At 67.6% G+C, this 9445-nt stretch overlaps 2 protein-coding genes across 2 annotated transcripts in view; one reads left to right on the top strand and one right to left on the bottom strand.

Moving 5' to 3' along the window:
* Positions 1-2276: 2276 nt before the first annotated feature.
* On the top strand, positions 2277-5266 carry H696_00372 (hypothetical protein). Its single transcript, XM_009494219.1, has 5 exons — positions 2277-2641; positions 2794-2926; positions 3023-3146; positions 3275-3459; positions 3564-5266. The coding sequence occupies exons 1-5, from the start codon at positions 2341-2343 to the stop codon at positions 5047-5049; spliced, it is 2229 nt and encodes a 742-aa protein (XP_009492494.1). The 5' UTR covers positions 2277-2340; the 3' UTR covers positions 5050-5266.
* An 89-nt stretch (positions 5267-5355) lies between these two features.
* Positions 5356-9445, bottom strand: part of H696_00371 (hypothetical protein) — a gene marked incomplete at both ends in the record, with an annotated part of 7598 nt that continues 3508 nt past the window's right edge. Inside the window, 12 exons of the mRNA XM_009494218.1 lie at positions 5356-5904; positions 6141-6205; positions 6357-6669; positions 6771-6895; positions 7097-7375; positions 7485-7704; positions 7867-7945; positions 8035-8086; positions 8247-8464; positions 8554-8716; positions 8833-9038; positions 9211-9422. Coding sequence (XP_009492493.1) covers positions 5356-5904; positions 6141-6205; positions 6357-6669; positions 6771-6895; positions 7097-7375; positions 7485-7704; positions 7867-7945; positions 8035-8086; positions 8247-8464; positions 8554-8716; positions 8833-9038; positions 9211-9422 — 2481 coding nt within the window. The remainder of the gene's footprint in view (positions 5905-6140; positions 6206-6356; positions 6670-6770; positions 6896-7096; positions 7376-7484; positions 7705-7866; positions 7946-8034; positions 8087-8246; positions 8465-8553; positions 8717-8832; positions 9039-9210; positions 9423-9445) is intronic.

The raw sequence follows: 9445 nt of genomic DNA, 5'->3' as shown, positions 1-9445 counted from the left end.
GGGGAGAGGAGGTAGTGGAGAAAGAAGACGATGAGGTGCATAGGTTCCCCGGCCGAGAAAAGGGTGGATATCCTCTTTTTTTCCCTCTCTCTCCCCCCCCCCCCTCGCGCCCCTCTGTGGGTGCCTTCGTTAGCAGGCAGTTGCTTCCGTCCACCGCCTGCCTGGGACTGCGGGCAGACGGGGGGCGGAGACAGACAGGTCGCGAGATCGACGCGCGCGACGCGGCAACCGCGGAGCAACCAGGCAAGCGGGCCCCCTTTCTTGTGCGGGCTAATTAGTGCACACAGCGCCCCGGGGGGCCCCAGTGGGGATGGCTGGGGCGGCGGCCAGGACAGAGCGCCGCGTCGGGCGGGCCCCAGGAAGATTGCCAGCCCCGGCTGACCGCTCGCGCACATGTGTGCGTGTACTTCCCCCCCCCCCCCCCCGGCGCACGGGTGTCTGCGCGTGCGCGTAGCCGAGTCGTCCTGGCGCCTCATTTGGTCCCGGGCGCCGGCCTTCTCCGGGCTGACTCCGAGGCAGGCCACTCCGGGGCGATCTGCGCGCGCGCCCCGGCGTGCGGGGCCGTCCCCCCGGTAGAAAGAACATAACAATAACAGCGACAACAACAATAACAACAATGGTTCGTAACGCCCCCGTGGTCGGCTCCTGCGAAGGGGATGATGGCGCTCACGCGCGCCCGCTCGCCCGCGCGTGCGTGAGCGCCCCCGGGGCCTCTTGAGTCGCCCGCCCCTCGGACAGAGCAGACCCCTCAGCCGGGGGGGGGGGGGGGGAGGAGGGGCGATGGCTTCCCACCGGCACTGGGCCCCTGATTCATCGGGCGGTTCGTCTTCGGTGCTCGCCCCCCGCCCCGGCCCTTCCACAACCGGGGCCTGGGGTGTGGGGCCTGTCCCCGGCTGGGGGCACTCGCTGAACGGGGGCCCTTTTCCCCTGGGGCCGATTGCTTCAGGAGCCCGGCCCGCCGGCTGGCCGCGCCCCCCCCCCCCCGTCGGACCGCCTGGCCTTCGGGGCAGCAGGTCCAACTCTCCGGGCCAGACCGGCCGGCCGGCCGGCGAGCAGCATGTGTCGCCTTTGCTCGCCGCGAAGCGCGGAAGCCACCCCGGTGGTTCTGGATCGCCGCCTTAAAAATGGCGCGACTGAAAAGGTAGAACGCCCCCGACCGGCTGACGCGGTTCGGTGTAGCCCACGGCTTGGCAGGCGGCGTGTTGAAGTCCCTCCGTCGGGGCCGGGGGGAAGGGGGTGGTCGACACTTTTTCTCGGGTCACCGCGTGCGGAACCGAGTGGCGGCATTTTCCCTCGAGAGAGACAGGACCCGGGGCGGGGGGCCGGGCCACGGACACCGGGGTCGGTGCTGGGCCGGTCGGCCATCGAGGCCTCGGGGGCCTGGGGTATGCACATGCCGGATCGCATGTTTCGGCCAGCACACGCCAGCCCGCCAAATATGAGATGTTGGGGGGGGGGGGGGGGGCGCAGGTTTGTGCTCGCGCCTGCGGACACTGCGCCAGATAGCCGTCGGTGCCGTGCCCGTCGGGACACGCCGCCCCAACCGCCCGGCGACCGGCACGCACACATTCACACACATAGACACATGCACACTCTTGTTCCCTGCCCTTGGTTCCCGCCGCCTGCTTGCCGGCAGAGCCATTCATTCCCTCGGGGTCATGCGGGTCGGTCAGGAACCCCCCCCTCCGCCCTCCAGCTCTGGGAGAATACAAGATGGTCAGGCCGGATGTGTCCACGGCTCTCCGGGTGGGCTATCCGTGGGAGCGGTGCATCAAAGGTTGCCCTCGAGCGAACACGGTAGCCGCCAACACGACCTCCTGGCACCGCGGTCGGTGCAGAAGCCTTCGGAGATTATTACACTCACGCGCGACGACGTCACGGGACCCCACTGTCCTCCTCCCTCAAAGTGCCCATGCACCGCCCGCGCTGGCCTTTTCCCGCTGATCTCCGCGTGCCTGCCGCGCGCGCATGGGGGCAACTCTTCACGGGACGGCACATGCCAGCGCTCGCGCCGACCGCTCTCAGCATCCTCCACACTCACAAACACCTGTGCTCCCGCGTGTGCACGCCCGAAAGGACGGCCGAGGGGCCGGAGCAATCTGGGCGCGCCGCGGTCGCACTCCCATGCGTCCCGGGTGCCCCCGGCAGGCCGGCAGACCATTCACGGCCAAGAGACCCCTCCCCGGAGACCCGCCGTTCCCCTCTCCCCGGGCGGCATCCAGTCCCTCTCCTCACATCCCTCCCTCCCCGTCTCTCCCACCCCCTCCCTCCCCCCCCCTCCTCCGACCCCCTGCCCCCTCTCACTTCCCCTCACGCACTCGCACGTCTCTCCTCCTCACCATGACCAAGCGCGCGCACGAGTCGGACCTCTCGCTTCCGAACCCCAAGCGTCTGCATCTCGACGGTGCGGTGGCCGCGCAAGCGACCCCCGCGGCGGAGGGTGCCGCCACCGAGGACGCCGCGCCCCCTGCCCCGGAGAATGTCCTCTCCGCCGCCGAGGCGCTGGCCACCCTGGAGAAGTGGTTCACCGAGGTGGGCATCTCCTACAACCGCGAGGCCATCGAGCTGGTGACCGGCTACCGCGGGACCGGCTACGGCGCGGCAGTCATCTCCAAGCGTCCGATCACCATCGGCGAGACGGGTGCGTCCCTGCCACGTTTGTGCTCTCCTGCTTTGTCCTTGTTTGGCGCTAACCCCCCCCCCCCCCCCTGCCCTACGACCTCCACCGCCCTGCCACACGCACACGCACACGCACACGCACACGCACACGCACACGCACACGCCGCCACTCAGTCTGCACCATCCCCAAGGACGCCTGTCTGACCCCGGTCACCACCGCCTTCGCGGCTGCCCTGAAGAGCCAACAAATCCCCAATATCCTGGCCACCACGGTGGCACTCATGTACGAGCAGTACCTCGGCGAAAAGTGCGTCCCCCTCCCCCGCCCCCCCCCCCTTGTCTCCCTTCATGCGCCTCCGATCCGGCCACCAAACTGACGCCCCTCCGTCGCGGCTGCCGGCAGGTCCAAGTGGTTCGGCTACCTCAAGTCCCTGCCCGCCTTCGAGCCGGTCTACGGGCTTTGGACCTCGGAGGAGCGCGACCTGGCCAAGGGCACCGAGCTCTTCCAGGAGTTCCCTAATGAGCGTGTGCGTGCATCTCTTCGCCATCCTCCCTTTCTCGCGCATCCCCCGCCCCCCCCCCCCCCCCCCCCCCGTGTTGCTCCGAGGCTCACCTCCTCCTCCTCCTCCCGGGGCCGCCCTCCCCACCGCTTCAGCGTGACAACCGCGACGAGTTCATCGAGGTCGTCCGGCCTCTGATGAAGAAGAATGCCCAGAAGTTCGGCTACGACCACAAGTGGTTCTCCTGGGAGCGCTTCTGCCACGCCCAGTCGCTGGTCTCCTCGCGCGCCTTCTTCGTGGACAATCTCCATGGCAGCGGCATGGTCCCCTTCGCCGACATGTACGTCCAGCTGTGCCGGCTGCTTGGGGCTTGGGTCCTCCTCGCCTGCATGCATGCTCACCCGGCCCGTTCGTCGGCCCCCTGTCCCTGGCTCCTGCGCGCAGCTTCAACCACCTTAGCGAGGAGCTGGAGCACGTCCACATCGAGGGCCTGAACCCGCCCTGCCCGGATTGCGGCAGCACCAAGAGCTGCGCGCATCTGGACCGGCACCTGATCGACGGCGGCGAGGAGTCGGACTCTGACGACTCGGATTCCGACGACGAGGAGGCCCCCATGCCGACGGCCGGCCCGGACGGCAGCGCCAACTTCCAGGTGCGTGTCGGCAAGACCGGCACCATCAATCTCAAGAGCACGGTCCTGGCCGAGGCCGAGCTCAACGACAAGGAGGAGTCCTTCTTTGATGACGCGGAGTTCGGCGCCGCCATTGAGGCGGCGTCGGCCATCTCGGCCGGGGCGGTGGCCGCCCCGGTGCCCAACGACCGGGCCTCTGCCAAGTCGAATGCCCGGGCAACCACCGGGGCCCCGGGGGACCTGGCCAGCGACCCGGATGACCACACCTCGCTCAGCATCACGGTCGTGCGGCCGGTCCACCGGGCCGGTGTGGAGATGTTCAATGTCTACGGTGTCCATGCCAATGGCGGGCTCCTGAGCAAGTTCGGCTTTGCCGAGTGGGCCAAGCCGGGCAGCGATCCCTCCGACCGGTCGGTGGTCAATGTGGACCTGGTGGCCGTACTGCGCCACTTCAAGAACACCCTGCCGGAGGCGTCCTTCGCCCGGCGGGCGGCCATCTTCAAGCGCCACCGCGAGCACTTCGCCTCCATGTCCTACTACGAGCTCCGGGGTCCGGGGCTGGTGGATGTGGAGCTGATCCGGACCATTGCCCTGTTCTCCCTGCCCGAGGACCACCCGCTGGTGGCCCCGCCGGCGCCCCCCCGGCGCCAGATGTTTACCCATCGCAAGCCCAAGGTCAAGCTGAGCGAGCGTGGCCAGCGCATGGCCGAGGAGCGTCGGAAGCGTGCCGAAGCCGAGCTCGAGCTCAACCGCGTGGTGGATCTCATTTCGTCCATGACCTACGAGCGCCTGGCCGGGCTGGACCTGCCGAAGGAGGGCCACACCCACTCGGCCTCCTGCTCGCATGGCGCCGGCCACCAGGCCAAGGCCCCTGCTGACACCGAGGAGGCCGACGCGAGCAGCGACCTCGAGGAGGAGCCCACCGACATGGCCGAGGCCGACGAGGACGAGGACGAGGAGGCCGTCATCTCCATGGACCCGATCCCGCTGGCGCATGTGCCGTTCTGGCACCGGGAGGTGCTGGTGGCCCTGCTGACCGCCCGGCTGGCCCAGTACGGCGAGCCCAGCGCGGCGGCCGTGCGCGAGCGCCTGGTCCAGCCGTACGAGCAGCCGGACCCCACCGACTTGGACGCCTTTTCGGTGGAGCACTCGTCTGTGTGGCTGCACGCGAAGCCCGTGGCCGGCGTGTCGGCGGCCGAGTTCTTCGCTGGTGCTCTGGTGTATGATGAGATGCATCTGCTGGAGGTGATGATCGCCAGCCTGTCGGCCTTGCCCGCGGTGGATACTGACTCGGACTAGAGCCCCGGGCTGGCTGCACCTTCGCCCCTGCCCGCGGCGTGTCCTCTCGCCTTTGTCGGCATTCCCATGTCCTCCATCTTTCCGATCACGCCTCCCCCCTCTCCCCGGATGCGCGGTGTGCGCGAGTCGGCATTTCCGCTGCCCTTCGCCGGGATGGATTTGTCATTCCCGACATTGTTCCCAATAGAATGTGTGCCTCCTTTGTGGCCCCCCCCCCCCCCTCCTGGACATGGACGTCGGTGAATGTGTGAGGTAGTCTATACGGGCGGATGGCTATGCCCAGGAGTTGGCCGGCCGCGTATCGCATCAGCCCCGCAGTTTGACATTGGCCAGGGAGGCGCCGATGCAGGCCGGGCAGGCGGAATGCACAGAGAAGGGGCCGCCGATGCCGGCGCGGCCGCCAAGTCCGGCCAGTCCTCCAGGGCGCACTCCGGGCACTGGCCACTCGGATAGAGCCTCCGAGGCGATGGACACATCGCTGTCGGCCACGGCCAGGACCGTCGAGTGGGGAACCGCTGCCAAACGATGCAGCGGGTCCACCAGCGCCGCGGCAAAGGCCGCCGGCCCGGTGACCGGGCCCATTGAGCTGGGCGTATGAGGCCCCGGGCTTCGAGCCCCGGTCAGCATGGACAGCCGGTACTCCAGCCCGGGGAGGGCCACCGAGCGCAGATGCCCCTGCGGGACATGGTGCCCGCATGAAAAGAGCACCATCAAGTCCCCGGAGCCAGGGGCACCGGTGGGCGAGTGCAGCGGCGACAGGGTCCCGGCATGCGAAGGACCGGGGTCCCCTCCGGCGGCCAGCGCCGGATTGAAGAGGATGAACCGCGGGCAGTCGGCCGTCCGTCCCAGGTGGACCTGGAGGACGGGGGGAATGTTTCAGCGGGGGCAGGCGGGGAGCGAGGCGAGCATGCGTGCGTGCGTGCGTGCGTGCGTGCGTGCGTGTGTGCGTGTGTGTGTGTGTGTGTGGGAGGGGGGGGAGGAACGGGGGAGGGGCGGAGAGAGGCAGAAAAAGGGGTCAGACAGGCTGCCATCGGCCCGGCATAGATGGACAGGACGGGCCGGCACGGGCAGACAGAACGAGGTCAACGCACAAGGATGCTTTCGAAGATCTGCTGGCCAAAGATGCGCTTGCCCTCGACCGACGCCAGGCGGGTTTCTTTTGCCGACGCGTGGACAGGGAACAGAGGCCCGAGAGGGGGATGGGGAGTCAGGGTGACATGGTGCGGGGCAAGAGCAGGAGGGGCAGAAGGCGGGCAAAGGAGAGACGAGCAAGGAGAACCGGCTGACAGCGGGGCCAGCGAGCGCACCGCCTTGCTCCTGGCGCTGGTGGGCGAAGGCGAAGCGGCCCACGCGCACAAGCGTCCCCGGGGCCGCACGCTGGCAGTACGCCCGGCAGGCATCCACACACAGGCGCCGAGTGTCCGGATTCGGCAAGAGGCTGCCCAGGGCCGACTCGAAGTCTTGAGGTGTCGACAGGAGGAAGAGCGAAAGCAGGGCCGTCAGCAGGGGGGCGAAGAGCCCCGGTGCATCCGGCGATTCGGCCAGCTCCAGCAACTGGCGAACGATCGCATCCAGCACCGGCGTGCTGGCCACATCCAGACTGCGCCAGTGCATGAAAAGCTGTACAGGCCCCAGGGGAGCCCCCCGGGCGAGGTCAGTCATTCGGGAGGAAGGGAATCCACGGCCGGGCTCTGGGTCCGGGTAGGCGAGCGTGGGCGCACCATGCAAAGGAGCAGGCAGAATGCCTGGAGACAGACGGCACGCGAGGCGGGCGTCACGGCCGCGGCGGTGGTCGTCTCGAACTTTTGGAACAGCAGCCGCGTGTATTCGATGAACAGCCGGCCGGCTGCCAGGACGAATGGCGTGGATGGGCCCCACGGCCGCCAGCACGAAAGGCACATATTGTCAGTGTGGGAGGGCGGGGGGAGGGGGGGGGGGCGAGAGGGGGGGGCGGGGGGGGAGGGGGGGGGGGGGGGGGGGGGGGGGGGGGAGAGCAGAATGTTGGCAGGCGAAAAGGGGAAAACCCCCGAGCAAGGAGGTCACGCACAGCTCTCCGGCGTCCGGCATAGGGACAAGTGCGTCATGAAGGCCGATGTCAAGGCCTCGAAGAGCAGGCGCGGCGAATCGAAGGGAATGCTCAGCATGACAAAGAGGACGTTCAGCGCCAGCGAAGCCTCCTCCAGGCCGAGCAGGTAGGTGACGATTTCCCCCACCAGCCCAAAAGCCCCGGCGAGGGTGCTGTCGGCGGTTTGCTCCGCATGCACCAGAAGAGGAACATCCTCGGCGAAGCGCTTGTGCACGGCCGCCTCGAAGGAGAGGAATTCGTCTGGCGAACGGGGCGACAGGAGGTCAGTGCCAGAAGGGGAGGCACCAAGCGCGGGGTGGGCGGGCGGGCGCGCGGGCGGGCGGGCGGGCGGGCGGGAACACATGCATACCGGTCCTTGGACAGGCATTGGCCACGGTCAATAGCTGGGCGAACAGCGCTCGGTCGACCGGCTGCCAAGCGGCCGACATGGCTGCAGGGGCCTCGGTCTGGGTGAAGGAGCCCCCGCGCCGACGCAAGGCAGCTCGGCGCAGGGACAAGCACAAGGCCAGCACCCGCAGGCTCAAGGAGACCACCTCCAGCTGCGAGGGAAGCGAAGCCGAGCCGGCAATCTGCGCCAGGAAGCAAAGGAAGCAGCAGGGGAGTCAGGATCGGAGAAGGGGGGTGGACATTGGTCGCGCGGCCATGTCTTCCCCTGCGCCCCTGGTCGCCGTGGCTGGCGGGGGAGGGGGGGGGGAGGGGCGAAGAGAAAGGCAGGCAAAAGCAAGGCGCACGTTTGGTCCAGCCGCGGCGAGGGAGGCGCGTAGGGCGGTGCAGTACTCGCCCAGCAGCCGGGCGCGGCCGAGGTCCAGACTTGGCAGCCATTGGCGGAAGAGGGGAAAAACTCCGCCACCTCAAGTGGGTCTTTCATGGAAGAGAGAATGACGTCCAAGAAATCACACGGGCTCATCAGCGGATAGAGAGCGTGCTGGTTCATGAGCTCCAACTTGTTGTCTGCCAGGCACCGGCGCAGGGGGAAGGGAAAGAGGAGGGGGGGGGGGGAAAGGAGATCAGCAAGGACAGGCGGGGCAAGGGGAAGGGGGGTGGGGGAGACTCGAGGAAGGCCTTTGCAGGGTGGGGAGGGGGGGGGGAGGAAGGGAGGAATCCGGCGCACCATGTGTCAGCAAAAACCGAATGTGGCGACTTTGAAGGATGGCCCCCTGGTAGTAGCTGGATCGCTGGGTGGTGAATGGCGGCGGGATCGTGGGGTTGTGGATGGAGCGTGACACCTCCGGGTGAAGGACCGGCCGCTCGACGGCATCCGACAGCAGAGCCAGCAGGCGGGGGATGATGCCACAGGCGAGAGCCACCTCGAAAAGGAGATCGATCCAGCTGCAGCAGGCGCAACAGGGCGTGAGAACAAAGCAGGCAGAAAGGTGGGGGGGGGGGCGGGGGGGGGGGGGGGGGGGGGGAAAGCGTACCCGAGGTCAAAGAGCATGTTGAAAAAGACCAAGAACGAGGTCTCACTGCTGTCGATGAGGCTGGCATCGGAGGCCACAGTGTCCCCATGCGGCCGACAGAGGCTGATCAGCAAGTTCTTCAGGTCCAGGATGGCCGGGAAGCTCCTGGCTGGGAAGCTGGCAACTGTTGGGGCCCCAAATCCAAAGCGGAAGAATGTCAGCCCGGCCAGTCGGCACAGAGAAGGCGTGGGAGAGGGTGGGAAAGAAAAAAAGGAACCAGGAAGGCAAAGCAGAACGGACAGTCACCAGCCCTAAACTCGGCTGACACAATATCCCCCAGGCCGAGGGACATGGAGGACGACCGGGACCGGGAGTCCCCGGTGGATCCGTCAATGGGGGACATTTCCGGCGAGAGCCGGTCATTGGCACTGGCATCGCCTGCCACAATCGCCAGAATGTTGTCGATGTGCAAGTGCACCAAGATCAAAGAGAGCCGAGTCATTTCCCTGTGTGTGTGTGTGTGTATGCATGAAAAGATGGATGGTTGCGGGTGTCAAAGGGAGAAGGATGGGAGCACAGAAGAGACGAGACAAGGAGAAAGGGCAGAGATGAGGCGTCAGCAGCTTGGCGAGGCATGCGCCGACGAGGAGAGGGTCATGTGTCAGAGCGAGGTCGTACTCGCGCGAGGGGGACTTGAGAGTCAAGCTGCGCAGGCGCATGTTGGCCTCCTCGCTGTCGAAGAGGGACCGCGCGTCGTAGATGTCCCGAAGGTAGCGCAAAGCGCTGGTCCGGTTGTTGGTCATGATCAGGCGGATGGCCACGCTCGATGGTGGGAGACTGGAGCTGGAGTAGAGGAAAAGCGACCGAGGAAGGTGTCCAAGTTGCAGGTGCTAGGGGGGAGACGGAGGGGGGG

Source organism: Fonticula alba (assembly GCF_000388065.1).
Source record: "Fonticula alba strain ATCC 38817 unplaced genomic scaffold supercont2.1, whole genome shotgun sequence".
Taxonomy (NCBI): Eukaryota; order Rotosphaerida; family Fonticulaceae; genus Fonticula; species Fonticula alba.
The sequence above is the reverse complement of the archived record's forward strand: the minus strand, read 5'-3'. Positions and strand labels throughout refer to the sequence as shown.

Bases quoted from the DNA above. Each gene is read 5' to 3' on its own strand.
- H696_00372 (XM_009494219.1), top strand. From the start codon at position 2,341: ATGACCAAGCGCGCGCACGAGTCGGACCTCTCGCTTCCGAACCCCAAG. The intron at 3,147-3,274 runs GTGCGTGCATCT...CCACCGCTTCAG, and splicing joins AGGAGTTCCCTAATGAGCGT to CGTGACAACCGCGACGAGTT. The intron at 3,460-3,563 runs GTACGTCCAGCT...TCCTGCGCGCAG, and splicing joins ATGGTCCCCTTCGCCGACAT to CTTCAACCACCTTAGCGAGG.